This window comes from Pseudophryne corroboree, chromosome 12 (genome assembly GCF_028390025.1).
Source record: "Pseudophryne corroboree isolate aPseCor3 chromosome 12, aPseCor3.hap2, whole genome shotgun sequence".
NCBI lineage: Eukaryota > Metazoa > Chordata > Amphibia > Anura > Myobatrachidae > Pseudophryne > Pseudophryne corroboree.
Genome location: NC_086455.1, coordinates 36589746 through 36607270, shown reverse-complemented (window position 1 = coordinate 36607270; position 17525 = coordinate 36589746). Strand labels below are relative to the sequence as shown.

The 17525-nt window shown below is 46.5% G+C and overlaps 1 protein-coding gene across 4 annotated transcripts in view; it reads right to left on the bottom strand.

Moving 5' to 3' along the window:
* LOC134980479 (transmembrane protein 121) overlaps nucleotides 1–17525 on the bottom strand; it is a 154042-nt gene that overhangs the window by 114605 nt on the left and 21912 nt on the right. For all 4 annotated transcript variants that reach the window (XR_010190409.1, XR_010190410.1, XM_063947321.1 and 1 more), the window contains exons 4-5: nucleotides 2597–2755; nucleotides 1116–1214 (exon numbers count right to left, since the gene is read on the bottom strand). Coding sequence is in view for 2 of the 4 variants with exons in the window: in XM_063947321.1 (XP_063803391.1) it covers nucleotides 1116–1214; nucleotides 2597–2755 (258 nt within the window). In the remaining 2 variants the exon portion in view is untranslated. The remainder of the gene's footprint in view (nucleotides 1–1115; nucleotides 1215–2596; nucleotides 2756–17525) is intronic.

Sequence of the window (17525 nt, the reverse complement as noted above, 5' to 3'; positions counted from 1 at the left end):
AAGGGTGTGGCTAGTCTCCAAAGGGTGTGTGGCCAACGTCCACAGAAGCTTGCCTAACTATTAGCGAGTGCATGGCCCCTTGATAAATGTATATAGTAAATACTGCTAGTGCATCATAATGTACCAGATTAATAACAGCATCGCACTGTAGAGAATACACCAGAGGTTCTCAAACTCGGTCCTCGGGGGCACACACAGTGCATGTTTTGCAGGTCTCCTCACAGAATCGCAAGTGAAATAATTAGCTCCACCTGTGGACCTTTTAAAATGTGTCTGTGAGTAATTAATACACCTGTGCACCTGCTGGGTTACCTGCAAAACATGCACTGTGTGTGCCCCCGAGGACCGAGTTTGAGAACCTCTGGAATACACCATACTGTAGTCCTGTGCAGTATAAGGTAACATATGTTTAATGTATAATACAAGTGCACAGTTTGGAACCTGATCTCTAGAAGAGCAGATGGGCGCCCAGGTAGTGGGGCCCGCCAAGGGTTTCTCCTATACCCCTTTGGACCAGTCCAACCCTGTTTCTGACATAAAGGCGGATTGGTACAGATCCCTTCAGAGATCAGCTGTTTTAATCAAACACAATTCTTTTAAAGAATAAAGAATAGAAAATGTTTTATATTAGAGAAATCATCCATACCAAAGAGATATAAATGCTTCATCCACATTGCAGCGCTACATTAAGTACAGATGGAGCCAAGTTATTTTGGCTTCTGTGCTGCGCCTAGGCACATCATGGTTTATTAGCATAAACCCTTCATCTATTGTTCTCAGTTGCAATACAATACAGAGAGAACAATACATCAGGGGATTAAGTCATTACAGCAGGGGATTAAGTCCGACTGCTCTGGCTCAAGTAATCCTATTAAAGGCCAAGATAAAGATGGTTCCATCTGTAGCATAGTGTTTCTTGCTTCTGCCACAATCTCCACTCTGTCTCCTTCAGATTATAAGGATCAGGGTCTCCCTAGCATTTGGTTTTATCTCTGCATTTATTGTGCATGCCTTGTATGCTTCTGTGATATCCCCCCTCCCCCGACTTTCAACATATCTGCTATCCCTTATACAATGGCCAGGTTAATTATTCTTTACGCAGTTCTGTTAATTACCTTATTGCAGCTTTCAGGTTGTCTAATTAGTTCTGTTTCCATAACAGATAAATGGCTGGTGGTTCGGTCAATGTGACAGCCTTGAGTATAGGAATGAATCTGAAGAATACAATATTACACAAATTAGTTAAGAATTGAACAAACAAATGATCATGCTCAACTTTGCTGAATCATAACAGACACAAAAGGGACACAAACTAAATCCCCCTACACACTGGATGATAAAATGAGCGGTATGGACAATATCGTTCATTTTTTTAAACCAAAATTCTGTTATGTCCTAGAGGATACTGGGGATCCATTTTAAGCACAAAATTACCTCAGACAGTATAAAAAAAAAAGCGAGAAGACCGCGTGCCATTGAAGGGGTGGGGTTTCACTAGGAGCGGATCCAGCAGCTCACCAGCGCAATTTTCCCTCTGCAGTGGACACAGACACTGACTGACAGGGAAGTGCAGCTCCTCCGGTGTGACTCCAGATTACCTCAGCGGTACCAGGGGGTCATAGCAGGTGGGGAGCAATTATTAGTGTACTAAGTCCCCAATTTGGGTACTTAGTCTGTGACCCGGATAAGCTTGGCATTAGCGAGAAGGGCGCGGTGTGCTGGCTCCAATATCTCTGTGTCTCCCTGGAAGGGCTCTTTGTGAGTTGTGTTTTTAACCTTTCTTATGTGTGTGCTGTCACGTTTACAATATGTCAGGCAAAGAGTGTTTTCCATGTATGGCAGAGTGTTCCTCTTCCCCAGGGAGCTCACTAATATGTGCTCAGTGTAGTGCACCTTCTCAGGCTAGCGGGGCTGAACCAGCGTGGCTGGATTCCATTAAAGGAATGATTTCCAATATCTCTAATAAATTGTCCCACCATGAGAAAGAGACGCAATACTTAAGACAGTCTGTGGATGAGATTATGAACAGAGACTCAGTCCCCAAACAAGCGCCTCAGTCCCTTGCCATTTGTCCACAAAAACGTACTCTTGCCCATATCCTGCAGTCGGACTCTGATGCCGACAGGTCAGACATGGAGGAGGGTGAGGTGGACTCAGAGGAGGGGGGGGGGGGGGGAATGCTGCTCTGTGTCACAGGGAATTGAGGCTCTTATAAAAGTTATCAGAGATGTACTGCAAATTCCTGATAAAGTGGCAGAGGCGTGTGAGGAATCTTATTTAAATGTAAAAAAAAAGAAGTCCTCAGCCACTTTTCCTGTGTCAAAGGAACTAGATACCCTGTTTGAAGGACCGTGGGTTAATCTTGATAAGAAATTTCAAATCCCTAAAACCATGCAACAGCTGGACATCTTTACCTAAATAGATCCTCATGGGTGGATGCAAGCATCATGTAAACAGCTCACATTCACTCATGTGATCTACTGCCAGGTACCTTCTGCCACTGTTGAGCCTCATGCTGAACGTGATTGGGTCAGGAGTAACCAATCACCCTAAACTATAAATGTACAACAATCCAAATGGGCTACTGGTACTGTACCTTATACAAAATAGCACATTCTTCCAGATGACCAGTGTATAACGTTCTCCTGCAGAGCTGCAGTTTTCCATTCAACCACTGAATATAACGGATATCTAAATTGCGTTTGGTTGCTGGCAAAGTATCTTTAACGTTTTTGAAGGCTTTATCATAAGTACACTAATAAAAGACAGGAAAAAAAAAAAACACATTATGGTTTGAACACCCGCATAATAGAGAAACTGTATACTTATTCCACCCTGAGTTGGGAGTAAAGACAAAAAGGAGTAACTACATCTTGGCAGAAACACGCAGGTGTGGCAGATTTAAAATCTACGGAAAGATTTAAAGTGTGGGAGGGGCATGTCCTAGCTCAAATCTAAATTGCAGTGTAAAAATAAAGCTGTCCAGCATTTGTGGGCTACATGCACAAGCAGCCAGTATTTACCCTGCATGCAAAAGGAACAGATTTGCACCCCTTGTATTGCAATTCCCCTTTTTGTTTTTTGCTCCTAATGGGCCCTACACACTGGCAGTTTGTCTGGTGTAGGGGAGGGCACCCAGGCAATTAGCAAACTATACAGAAGCTGAAGTGCCGGTTCTTTGGGCATGATTCAATTCGAAGACAGTTGAGTAGCGCCGGGAATTAGCTCCCGGCGCTATTCAATACAGCGCAGTGGTAAGTCGGAGAATGTCCGTTCTCCCGGACTAAACTGGGCGTTTTGTCGGGATTTCTGCTCGCACCCCTCTGGGGGTGAGAGAATAAACGCCATCGTCGGGTGTCACAGGGCGCTGTACTGAATAGCCCCGGGAGCCAATTCCCGTCGCTATTGGATGGTTCAAATTGAATCGTGCCCTATAACTATTGTATAAATATTATAAAGCGCTCATTAACTATGACATAATCGGGAATGGCATTTCTGAACCTAACCTGGGCCAAAATGTATTAGCTTCACGCCCAGGTCCGGCGTTCCTAAACCTATTCTTCCAGAAAAATAGATCTATACAGTACTATGTTTATACACATATAAACATGCACACTGATCAGCCATAACATTAAAACCACCAATAGGTGAAGTGTATAACATTGATTATCTTGTTACATGGCACTTGTCAAAAGGGTGGGATATATTAGGCAACAAGTGAACAGTCAGAGGAAGAATGGAAGCCGGTGGAGGCAGTGTGATGATCTGGGCAATGTTCTGCTGGGAAACCTTGGGTTCATTGTCGCAGACCAACCAGGCTGTTAGCTAACCAGCCCCACTCCTGCTACGTAACACCCATTCTCCCCTCCCCTCACTGGCTGCCTGTAAGATGGCAAATCTATTTTAAAAATAAGATTTTACTCACCGGTAAATCTATTTCTCGTAGTCCGTAGTGGATGCTGGGACTCCGTAAGGACCATGGGGATTAGCGGCTCCGCAGGAGACTGGGCACAACTAAAGAAAGCTTTAGGACTACCTGGTGTGCACTGGCTCCTCCCACTAAGACCCTCCTCCAGACCTCAGTTAGGATACTGTGCCCGGAAGAGCTGACACAAATAGGAAGGATTTTGAATCCCGGGTAAGACTCATAACAGCCACACCGTATAACTCGTGATACTATACCCAGTTAACAGTATGAAATATAACTGAGCCTCTCAACAGATGGCTCAACAATAACCCTTTAGTTAGGCAATAACTATAAACAAGTATTGCAGACAATCCGCACTTGGGATGGGCGCCCAGCATCCACTACGGACTACGAGAAATAGATTTACCGGTGAGTAAAATCTTATTTTCTCTGACGTCCTAAGTGGATGCTGGGACTCCGTAAGGACGATGGGGATTATACCAAAGCTCCCAAACGGGCGGGAGAGTGCGGATGACTCTGCAGCACCGAATGAGCAAACTCTAGGTCCTCCTCAGCCAGGGTATCAAACTTGTAGACTGTTGCAAAAATGTTTGAACCCGACCAAGTAACAGCTCGGCAAAGTTGTAAAGCAGAGACCCCTCGGGCAGCCGCCCAAGAAGAGCCCACTTTCCTCGTGGAATGGGCTTTTACAGATTTAGGGTGCGGCAGTCCAGCCGCAGCATGTGCAAGTTGAATCGTGCTACAGATCCAGCGAGCAATAGTCTGCTTAGAAGCAGGAGCACCCAGCTTGTTGGGTGCATACAGGATAAATAGCGAGTCAGTTTTCCTGACTCCAGCCGTCCTGGAAACATATACTTTTCAGGGCCCTGACTACGTCCAGTAACTTGGAATCCTCCAAGTCCCAAGTAGCCGCAGGCACCACAATAGGTTGGTTCACATGAAAAACTGATACCACCTTAGGAAGGAATTGGGAACGAGTCCTCAATTCCGCCTTATCCATATAAAATACAGATAAGGCTTTTGTATGACAAAGCCGCCAATTCTGATACACGCCTGGCCGACGCCACGGCCCACAGCATGACCACTTTCCACGTGAGGTATTGTAGCTCCACGGATTTAAGTGGCTCAACCCAATGCGACTTCAGGAAATCCAACACCACGTTGAGATCCCACGGTGCCACTTGAGGCACAAACGGGGGCTGACTATGCAGCACTCCCTTAACAAAAGTCCGAACTTCAGGCAGTGAAGCCGGTTCTATTTTGGAAGAAAATCGATAGAGCCGAAATCTGGACCTTCATGGAACCCAATTTTAGGCCCATAGTCACCTCTGACTGTAAGAAGTGCAGAAATCGACCTAGCTGAAATTTCTCCTTTGGGGCCTTCCTGGCCTCACAGCACGCAACATATTTCCACCATATGCGGTGATAATGGTTTGCGTTCACTTCTTTCCTAGCTTTAAATAACGTAGGGATAACTTCCTCCGGAATGCCCTTTTCCTTCAGGATCCGGCGTTCAACTGCCATGCCGTCAAACGCAGCCGCGGTACGTCTTGGAACAGACAGGCCCCCTGCTGCAGCAGGTCCTGTCTGAGCGGCAGAGGCCATGGGTCCTCTGAGATCATTTCTTGGAGTTCTGGTTACCAAGCTCTTCTTGGCCAACCCGGAACAATGAGTATAGGCCCTCATTCCGAGTTGTTCGCTCGCAAGGCGAATGTAGCAGAGTTACACACGCTAAGCCGCCGCCTACTGGGAGTGAATCTTAGCTTCTTAAAATTGCGACCGACGTACGCGCAATATTGCGATTACAAACGAGATAGCAGTTTCTGAGTAGCTTCAGACTTACTCTGCCTGTGCGATCAGTTCAGTGCTTTTCGTTCCTGGCTGACGTCATAAACACACCCAGCGTTCGCCCAGGCACTCCCACCGTTTCTCCGGCCACTCCTGCGTTTTTTCCGGAAACGGTAGCGTTTCCAGCCACACGCCCCTAAAACGCCGTGCATCCGCCCAATAACACCCATTTCCTGTCAATCACAATGCGAACGTCGGAGCGATGAAAATGCCGTGAGTAAACTTACTTTCTTCATAGTAAAGTTACTTGGCGCAGTCGCAGTGCGAACATTGCGCATGCGCACTAAGAGAATTCTCACTGCGATGCGATGAAAAACTCCGAGCGAACAACTCGGAATGAGGGCCATAGTTCTTACTCCTCTCCTTCTTATTATTCTCATTACCCTGGGTAAGAGAGGCAGAGAAGGGAACACATACACCGACTGGTACACCCACGGTGTTACCAGAGCGTCCACAGCTATCGCCTGAGGGTCCCTTGACCTGGCGCAATATCTTTGTAGCTTTTTGTTGAGGCGGGACGCCATCATGTCCACCTGTGGCCTTTCCCAACGGTGTACAATCATTTGGAAAACTTCTGGATGAAGTCCCCACTCTCCCGGGTGGAGGTCGTGTCTTCTGAGAAAGTCTGCTTCTCAGTTGTCCACTCCGGGAATGAACACTGCTGACAGTGCTAACACATGATTTTCCGCCCATCGGAGAATCCTTGTGGCTTCTGCCATCGCCATCCTGCTTCTTGTGCCGCATTGTCGGTTTACATGAGCGACCGCCGTGATGTTGTCTGACTGGATCAGCACCGGCCGGTGTTGAAGCAGGGGTCTAGCCTGACTTAGGGCATTGTAAATGGCCCTTAGTTCCAGAATATTTATGTGTAGGGAAGTCTCCTGACTTTTCCATAGCCTTGGAAGTTTCTTCCCTGTGTGACTGCCCCCCAGCCTCGAAGGCTGGCATCCGTGGTCACCAGGACCCAGTCCTGTATGCCGAATCTGCGGCCCCCTAGAAGATGAGCACTCTGCAGCCACCACAACAGCGACACCCTGGCCCTTGGAGACAGGGTTATCCGCCGATGCATCTGAAGATGCGACCCGGACCACTTGTCCAACAGATCCCACTGGAAAATCCTTGCATGGGACCTGGCGAATGGAATTTCTTCGTAAGAAGCTACCATCCTTCCCAGTGCTCGCGTGCATTAATGCACCGACACCTGTATACGTATTAGGAGGTCTCTGTCTAGAGACGACAACTCCTTGGACTTCTCCTCCGGGAGAAACCCTTTTTATCCTGTTCTGTGTCCAGAACCATACCCAGGAACAGTAGACGTGTCGTAGGAACCAGCTGCGACTTTGGAATATTCAGAATCCAGCCGTGCTGTTGTAGCACTTCCCGAGATAGTGCTACTCCGCCGAACAACTGCTACCTGGACCTCGCCTTTATAAGGAGATCGTCCAAGTACGGGATAATTATTTCGGCCATTACCTTGGTAAATACCTCTGTGCCGGGGACAGACCAACGGCAACGTCTGGAATTGGTAATGACAATCCTGTACCACAATTTTGAGGTACTCCTGGTGAAGAGGGTAAATAGGGACATGCAGGTAAGCATCCTTGATGTCCAGTGATACCATGAAATTCTCCAGGCTTGCAATAATCGCCCTGAGCGATTCCATTTTGAACTTGAACCTTCGTATATAAGTGTTCAAGGCTTTCAATTTTAGAATTGGTCTCACCGAACCATCTGGTTTCGGTACCACAACATTTTGGAATAGTAACCCCGGCCTTGTTGAAGGAGGGGTACCTTGATTTAACCTGCTGGAAGTACAGCTTGTGAATTGCCGCCAGTACTACCTTTCTCCGAGGGCAGCAGGCAAGGCTGATGTGAGGTAACGGCGAGGGGGAGTCGCCTCGAACTCCAGCCTGTATCCCTGTAATACTATTTGCAGAACCTAGGGATCCACCTGTGGGCAAGCCCACTGGTCCCTAAAGTTTCCGAGACGCGCCCCTACCACACCTGTCTCCACCTGTGGAGCCCCAACGTCATGCGGTGGACTCAGAGGAAGCGGGGGAAGATTTTTGATCCTGGGAACTGGCTGCTGGTGCAGCTTTTTCCTTCTTCCCTTGTCTCTGTGCAGAAAGGAAGCGCCTTTGACCCGTTTGCTTTTCTGAAGCCGAAAGGACTGTACCTGAAAATACAGTGCTTTCTTAGGCTGTGAGGAAACCTGAGGTAAAAATTTTTCTTCCTAGCTGTTGCTGTGGATACGAGGTCCCAGAGACCATCCCCAAACAATTCCTCACCCTTATAAGGCAGAATCTCCATGTGCTTTTTATAGGCAGCATCACCTGTCCACTGCCGGGTTGCTAATACCCTCCTGGCAGAATGGACATTGCATTAATTCTGGATGCCAGCCGGCAAATATCCCTCTGTGCATCCTTTATATCTAAGACGACGTCTTTGATATGCTCTATGTTAGCAAACTATTATCCCTGTCTTAGAGTATTAATATTATCTGACTGGGTATCAGACCACGCTGCAGCAGCACTATTTATGCTGAGGCAATTGCAGGTCTCAGTATACAACCTGAGTGTGTATATACAGACTTCAGGATAGCCTCCTGCTTTTTATCAGCAGGCTCCTTCAAGGTGGCCGTATCCTAAGACGGCAGTGCCACCTTTTTTGACAAACGTGTGAGCGCCTTATCCACCCTAAGGGATATCTCCCAATGTGACCTATCCTCTGGCAGGAAAGGGTACGCCATCAGTAACTTTTTAGAAATTACCAGTTTCTTATCGGGGGAACCCACGCTACTTTACACACTTCATTCATTCATCTGATGGGGGAACAAAACACTGGCTGCTTTTTCTCCCCAAAAATAAAACCCCTTTTATGTGGTACTTGGGTTCATGTCAGAAATGCGTAACACATTTTTCATTGCCGAGATCATGTAACGGATGTTCCTAGTGGATTGTGTATATGTCTCAACCTCGTCGACACTGGAGTCAGACTCCGTGTCGACATCTGTGTCTGCCATCTGAGGTAACGGGCGCTTTTTTGAGCCCCTGATGGCCTTTGAGACGCCTGGGCAGGCGCGGGCTGAGAAGCCGGCTGTCCCACAGCTGTTTTACGTCATCCAGCCTTCTATGCAAGGAGTTGATATTGTCGGTTAATACCTTCCACCTATCCATCCACTCTGGTGTCGGCCCCACAGGGGGCGACATCCCATTTATCGGCCTCTGCTCCACCTCCACGTAACCTTCCTCATCCCACATGTCGACACAGCCGTACCGACACACAGCACACACACAGGGAATGCTCTGACTGAGGACAGGACCCCACAAAGTCCTTTGGGGAGACAGAGAGAGAGTATGCCAGCACACACCAGAGCGCTATATAATGCAGGGATTAACACTATAACTGAGTGATTTTTCCCCCAATAGCTGCTTGTATAAACAATATTGCGCCTAAATTTAGTGCCCCCCCTCTCTTTTTAACCCTTTGAGCCTGAAAACTACAGGGGAGAGCCTGGGGAGCTGTCTTCCAGCTGTACTGTGAAGAGAAAATGGCGCCAGTGTGCTGAGGGAGATAGCTCCGCCCCTTTTTCGCTGACTTTTCTCCCGCTTTTTTATGGATTCTGGCAGGGGTATTTATCACATATATAGCCTCTGGGGCTATATATTGTGATATATTTGCCAGCCAAGGTGTTTTATTGCTGCTCAGGGCGCCCCCCCCCCCCCCCAGCGCCCTGCACCCTCAGTGACCGGAGTGTGAAGTGTGTATGAGGAGCAATGGTGCACAGCTGCAGTGCTGTGCACTACCTTGGTGAAGACTGATGTCTTCTGCCGCCGATTTTCCGGACTCTTCTTGCTTCTGGCTCTGTAAGGGGGCCGGCGGCGCGGCTCCGGGACCGAACATTAATGGCCGGTTCCATGCGGTCGATCCCTCTGGAGCTAATGGTGTCCAGTAGCCTAAGAAGCCCAAGCTACCACCAGTTAGGTAGGTTCGCTTCTTCTCCCCTTAGTTCCTCGCTGCAGTGAGTCTGTTGCCAGCAGATCTCACTGTAAAATAAAAAACCTAAAGTATACTTTCTTTCTAGGAGCTCAGGAGAGCCCCTAGTGTGCATCCAGCTCAGCCGGGCACAAGAATCTAACTGAGGTCTGGAGGGAGGGTCTTAGTGGGAGGAGCCAGTGCACACCATGTAGTCCTAAAGCTTTCTTTAGTTGTGCCCAGTTTCCAGCGGAGCCGCTAATCCCCATGGTCCTTACGGAGTCCCAGCATCCACTTAGGACGTCAGAGAAATTGTCTTTATTGTCTTTCAAAGCCCTACATGACCGGAAGCAGCTTCTGATTCCGTGCTGCATCACTCGCTTATGTAGATAAAGGAATAGTAGCTGTACCTTAAATCTCCCATAATTCATTGGGGGGCGGGGGGGGGGGGGGGGGGGGCAAACTGTTAGCTTTGCGGCTCCGACTCTCTAGAACTCCCTTCCTTGCACAGTTCTAGAGGTTTCAACTCTATAGTACTTCAAACACAGACCCAAGACTTTCCTGTTTACTCAGCATTTCACTAATGTCCCTTCAGTTCCAATAAAAAACAGACCAATTGCTTTTTTGTCTATCTTGCGTTTTTTTAAATTTTTGGAATGCAAATTGAAAGCACTGAGTCCTATTGGGAGAAAAGTGCTATATCAATAATATTATTAAATTATTATTATATCAGCGAATACCGTTGTCATGAAGGAGTGTATTTGCGGTTCTCATGGTATTCGCTGATGGCTGTGGCATATTCAGCAGGATAATGTTGCCTGCCACGCTGCAGACATTGCTCAGGAATGGTTTGAAGAACATGACAAAATGTTCAAGGTGTTGACTTGGCCTCCAAATTCCTCAGATCTCAATCCAGTCATGTTTCTGTGGAATGTGCTGGAAAAATACGTTGGAGCCATGGAGGCCCCACCTCACACCTTACAGGGGTTATAGGATCTGCTGCTAATGTCTTGGTGTCAGATACCACAGTACACCATCAGAGGTTTTATTTATTTATTATTTATTACCAATTATCTATATAGCGCACACATATTCCGAAGGCGCTGTACAGAGAATAATTGTCCATTTACGTCAGTCCCTGCCCCAGTGGAGCTTACAATCTATATTCCCTACCACATGTACACGCACACACATTCATGCTAGGGTTAATTTTGTTGGAAGCCAATTAACCTACCAGTATATTTTTGGATTGTGGGCGGAAACCGGAGTACCCAGAGGAAACCCACGCAAGTAAGAATATACAAACTCCACACAGTTAGGGCCATGGTGGGAATCAAACCCATGACCTCAGTTACACCATCCGTACTGCGGTTTTGTTAAGTCCATGCCTCGCTGGGTCAGAGCTAAATTGCAGGGTCAATGCCAGAAGGGCTGACGTCTTGTTTGGCCAGTCTGGCTACACAGAGTGTGGGGCTGGCGGAGCAGCGCAACTTCCTGTTTTGCTGTTGGGCCACCGCCCTGCCTCTGTTCCGCCCACAGCCAGTATACAGGGCACGCCGCGAGGCCAGGCTCCCCTGACTCATGGCACTCCTCCGTGGGCCGTGGCTGCGCGAGTGACATGACAGGGCAGCTTTACGGCCCCAGTCCGTCTCTGAGTGTGTGTATATATTCTTATATGAAGCACTATTCAAATTTAATTTTGGTTTATTAAACCGTTTACAAATAAGTCAAACTTGTTTGAGAACATTCAGAGCGGTTTATGAAGTGGTATAACTGACTAAATAGCTCTATCATTTTAGCAATTACTGTAAGATTACACACATTGAAGGGGTGAATAACACCTGTTATTTATAGATAATTATTCACTCAGTACAGTATGTGTAATAATTATAGCGCACTTACATATAAGTATTTCTCAATGTTTAGTATTTCCATTCTACTAGATTATAGAGGATTTATTCTTACATTATGTGAAATCAGTTGAGGATTTAAATTGATACATAATACTTCTAAATCAAAAACTGTATACAGGTTGAGTATCCCTTATCCAAAATGCTTGGGACCAGAGGTATTTTGGATATCGGATTTTTCCGTATTTTGGAATAATTGCATACCATAATGAGATATCATGGTGATGGGACCTAAATCTAAGCACAGAATGCATTTATGTTACATATACACCTTATACATACAGCCTGAAGGTCATTATAGCCAATATTTTTTATAACTTTGTGCATTAAACAAAGTGTGTGTACATTCACACAATTCATTTATGTTTCACATACACCATATACACACAGCCTGAAGGTCATTTAATACAATATTTTTTATAACTTTGTGTATTAAACAAAGTTTGTGTACATTGAGCCATCAAAAAACAACGGTTTCATTATCTCACTCTCACTCAAAAAAGTCCGTATTTCGGAATATTCCGTATTTCGGAATATTTGGATATGGGATACTCAACCTGTATAATATTTATTAATGATTTCTAAACCATAAATCATGCGAAAACAGCTGTTTTCCTGGGATTATGGCAGAATTAAATATCTGGTCTATTTGCTATTAGTAATGCCATCTAAATGGTATTTGTGTATATGTTAACTATAGAGATACAGGCCGGCGGGAGACGGGACCTCTAATACCACCAGGTGCAGTATAATAGCTGGGCACGCGCAGGGGTGGATTTTGGGGTGAGGGTGCCCATAAGGCACAACAGTAACGGCCACCCCTGCCTGTCTAAATTTTATTTTTTTGGATTGGTTATAAGACCTCATTTTATGATAGCCAATTTAATAGAATAATAAAGAAAAAGCCACTAACAATGACTTTTTTTAATTTTAAATTATGTATACATATTTACTAATACCGCTTTCAGGCAGAAAAGTCTGAAAGTCCCGGCCATTACCCAACATCTCATTGCCGGGTCTTGTTGCCGGTCCCTGCCTGACCCCCCCCCCCCCCCCCCCCCCCCCCACCTTTCACACAGACATGCAAATTACCGGGTCGAGAATTTCGACCTGGCAATATGCAGATCAACACGGGTATTTTGTCTGTGTGAAAGGGTCAACCCGTGTCGAAATTCCCGTGTCTCCGACCCTGGTAGATTCCAGTCCCGGGAATTTTAACCCGGGTCGACCCTTTCCCACAGAAAAAGGACCCGTGTGTTTCATGAAATTACCGGGTGGAACTGCTTCATCCGGTAATTTCTGTTTCTGTCTGAAAGGGGTATTAGTAGAACAGCTTACAGGGGCAGTATGTGCATGTCCTATCCGTTTACACTCCATTCAAGATGGCATACGGTACAGTACAGTGGAAATACTTTGCAGTTACTGGTACTTTTTGGGCTGACCGTACCAACACAAGCATCCTAGTGACGCCCCTAATGGGAAATTTGCCACTGGGCATGCTCAGTAGATAAGTGTGATGAAAACACGGAGGGATAGTGCTATCAATATCACTATACTGTAAACTTTTTGCAGAAACAGCATCTTATTGAATACGCTGTCCAAGCCAGAGTTCTTTGTTAAATTGTTCCGGTAATTAATCTAATATCACTTTGAATAGCGTCGATATTAGATCATTTAGAAAAAAAAATGCAATACCCAACAAATAGAACCCTATTTTCACTGTACACATGAATACTTTTTACATTTTTTATTATTCCCGCCTAATTTTGAGGACACCAGTAAAGGTGCATAAACACTTGCCGAGAAAATGAGCGACGTCGCTCACCTTTACCCTTCCTGAGCGACATTGCTAATTTTCACGGCAAGTGAATGCGACGCCAGCGACGATTGATGCGAGGTCCCGCGGGTCATTAACGGCCCTCGCAGTCGGTCGCGCAGGCAGCTCAATCTAGACTTCATCCAGGAGCTGCCTGCGCGGTCCAGACGCTGCGTGACGTCACTGAGCAATATGAATGGTCATATCGCTCAGTGTGTACGGCAGGGCGCCGACCGCCTGGCCCGGGAGGGGTAAACACTAGGCGACGTCGCTCACAGAGCACGTCGCCTAGTGTGTACCCACCTTGACATATACAGTATAATATTTCCAACAAGGTGAAATAAATATTTATGTTTTAACTTTTTCTTTTGCTATGTCCCAACTTAAGGCCCATACACACTTGCCTATAAAATGAGCGACGTCGCTCATTTCCCCCCCCTCCCTGAGCGACGTTGCTCATTTTATCTGCAAGTGTGTATGCCGCCAGCGACAACCGATGCGCGGCCCCGCAGGTCGGCAACGATAGTCGCTGTCGGCAGTGCATGCTTGCAGGATCTGGACTGTCGTCCAGGACCTGCATGCACTGCTGGCGGAGGCGTAACGTCACTGAGCGGTCATATCGCTCAGTGTGTACAGTCGCCCGCCGACCCGGGAGGGGAAACAATAGACGACGTTGCTCATATAGGGTGGTCATTCCGAGTTGTTCGCTCGCTAGCTGTTTTTAGCAGCAGTGCAAACAGTATGCCACCTCCCACTGGGAGTGTATTTTAGCTTAGCAGAAGTGAGAACGAAAGGATCGCAGAGCGGCTACAAAATAATTTTGTGCAGTTTCAGAGTAGCTTCAGACCTACTCAGCGCTTGCGATCACTTCAGACTGTTCAGTTCCTGTTTTGACGTCACAAACACGCCCTGCGTTCGCCCAGCCACGCCTGCGTTTTTCCTGGCACGCCTGCGTTTTTTCGAACACTCCCTGAAAACGGTCAGTTGACACCCAGAAACGCCCACTTCATGTCAATCATTCTGCGGTGAGCAGTGCGACTGAAAATCGTCGCTAGACCTTGTGTGAAACTACATCGGGCGTTGTGAAAGTACGTCACGCGTGCGCATTGCGCCGCATACGCATGTGCAGAAGTGACTTTTTTTGCATCATCGCTGCGCAGCGAACATTTTCATCTAGCGATCAACTCGGAATGACCCCCATAGCGACATCGTCTAATGTGTACGGACCTTAAGAATGTTTTGCTCCTATGATTATACAGTTTAACAATTTCCCTATCAGTTGACTACAGTATCCCAGTCTATCAAACAGCGCAGGTACTTATTAGTTGTGCGGCACCAGTTTGTTCTCTATTCCTCTAGTATCTTTTAAATGTTATTTAGGATTTGGATTTCAGACAATTTTCGAATGTCACTAAAAGCTTTATAAGAGGACAGTGAGAATGCTCCATCCAGTACAGGGAATGTACAGTATTTTCAGCACCCCTAAGTAACCCTGAGATTTATAGTCCCCACTGGTACTGACCTTTAAAGCAGTTTCACAGCCCAGCTTGTATTTTGGAGCAATACGAACACAGAATTAAAATCAGTCGGTTTTGTTCCTCCCAAATCAGTCCTATAACAATCTGGGCACATTCTTATTTTCTCCAGCCTATCGCAGCCAGATTATGAACGGACTTTTTTTTATAGCATATTACAGAAAAATGTCTGAAAATGATTGTAGTTTTTTTGGAAGGTGCTGTAAACTGGGAGAGTAGAGCACATTACAAAGACCAACAGGCAAAATACTGGACAATCAGAAAAATATAATACATCACACATCATAGGCAATCTACAGAGCAAGTGCCGTAAAAATAAGATTTTAATTACCTACCGGTAAATCCTTTTCTCGTAGTCCGTAGAGGATGCTGAGGATCCATTTAGTACCATGGGGTATAGACGGGTCCACTAGGAGCCATGGGCACTTTAAGAATTTGATAGTGTGGGCTGGCTCCCCCCTCTATGCCCCTCCTACCAGACTCAGTCTAGGAAACTGTGCCCGAGGAGACGGACATACTTTGAGAGAAGGATATAAAAGGATAGTGGTGAGATTCCGAACCCGCACACACAAAAAAGAGGAAAGCCATGCTAACCAAACTTGGAACAGCAACAGCTGAACCAAACAACAATACTTAACCAAGTAACAGTTCAGGACGAACGAAGCACTGGGCGGGCGCCCAGTGGGGGTCACTCCGAGTTGTTCGCTCCTTTTTGCCGATTTTCGCAACGGAGCGATTAAGGCAAAAATGCGCATGCGCATGGTACGCAGTGCGCATGCGCCAAGTATTTTAGCACAAAACTTAGTAGATTTACTCACGTCCGAACGAAGAATTTCCATCGTTGAAGTGATCGGAGTGTGATTGAGAGGAAGTGGGTGTTTCTGGGCGGAAACTGGCCGTTTTCTGGGAGTGTGCGGAAAAACGCAGGCGTGCCAAGATAAAACGCAGGAGTGGCTGGCCGAATGCAGGGCATGTTTGTGACGTCAAACCAGGAACGAAACAGGCTGTGCTGATCGCAATGTAGGAGTAAGTCTTGAGCTACTCAGAAACTGATAAGAAATTTCTATTCGCAATTCTGCTAATCTTTCGTTCGCAATTCTGCTATGCTAAGATACACTCCCAGAGGGCGGCGGCCTAGCGTGTGCAATGCTGCTAAAATCTGCTAGCAAGCGAACAACTCGGAATGAGGGCCAGTATCTTCTACGGACTACTAGAAAAAGATCCATTTAGTACCATGGGGAAGTACCAATGCTCCCAAACCGGGTGGGAGAGTACTGAGAGTCCTGCAGAACTGACTGACCAAACTGAAGGTCCTCAGAGGCCAAGGTATCGAACTTGTAGAACTTTGCAAATGTGTTCGAACCCGACCAAGTAGCTGCTCGGCAGAGCTGTAAGGCCGAGACACCGCGGGCAGCCGCTCAAGAAGAACCCACTGACCTAGGTCAGGTGGGCCTGTACAGATTTAGGTATCGGTAATCCTGCCGTGGAAGAAGCATGCTGGATTGTGAGCCTGATCCAAATGTGCAATTGACTGCTTTGAAGCAGGACACCCAAACTTATTGGGATCTTCACATACACCTTCAAAGCCCTCACAACATCCAAAGACTTTGAAGTAACAGAGGTGTCGGTCACAACCGGAACCACAATTGGTTGGTTGATGTGAAAAGCCGACACCACCTCCGGAAGAAATTGCTGAGGAGTCCAGAGTTCAGCTCTATCCTCATGGAAGATTAAATAGTGGCTCTTGAAAGACAACGCCCCCAGCTCCGACACACGTCTTGCAGAAGCCAAGGCCAACAGTGTGACAGTTTTCCACGTAAGATATTTTAGATCCTGTAACAGTTCAAACCAGTCCGATTGGAGAAACTGCAGCACCAAATTGAGATCCCAAGTTGCCGTGGGAGGCACAAAGGGAGGCTGGATGTGCAGAACCCCTTTCAAGAACATCTGGACCTCAGGAAGAGACGTGATTGTTTCTGAAAGAAAACGGACAAGGCCGAAATCTGGACTTTTATAGAGCCTAGACGTAGGCCCACATCCACGCCTGACTGCAGAAAAAGCAGGAAACGTCCCAGATGAAATTCCACCGCAGAATATTTTCTGCTCTCACACCAAGAGATGTATTTCTTCCAAATACAGTGGTAATGTTTAGACGTTACCCCCTTCCTGGCTTGGATCATAGTCGGGATGATCTTGTCAGGAATCCCCAAAATACCGTTTTGTATGTATACACAACCACCCCACACCACCGTGTGTGGACTGGTGTGTATACCCTTAAGCGCTGGTAACTACCAGAAAGATGGAGATCAAATAACAGTGCGGACTGCTGCTCCTAATTACAGGATAATTGCAATCCTTATAAGAACCAAAAAACACACTTACTACAGGGATGTAACCCCCTGTAGAAAATCAGGAGCGCTGTCCGCACTAATTAAAGAGACAGTTTAAAAATATACATTTGAGAGTAATGACAATTTAAAAAATGAGTAAAATTTATTAATCTGCACTACTGC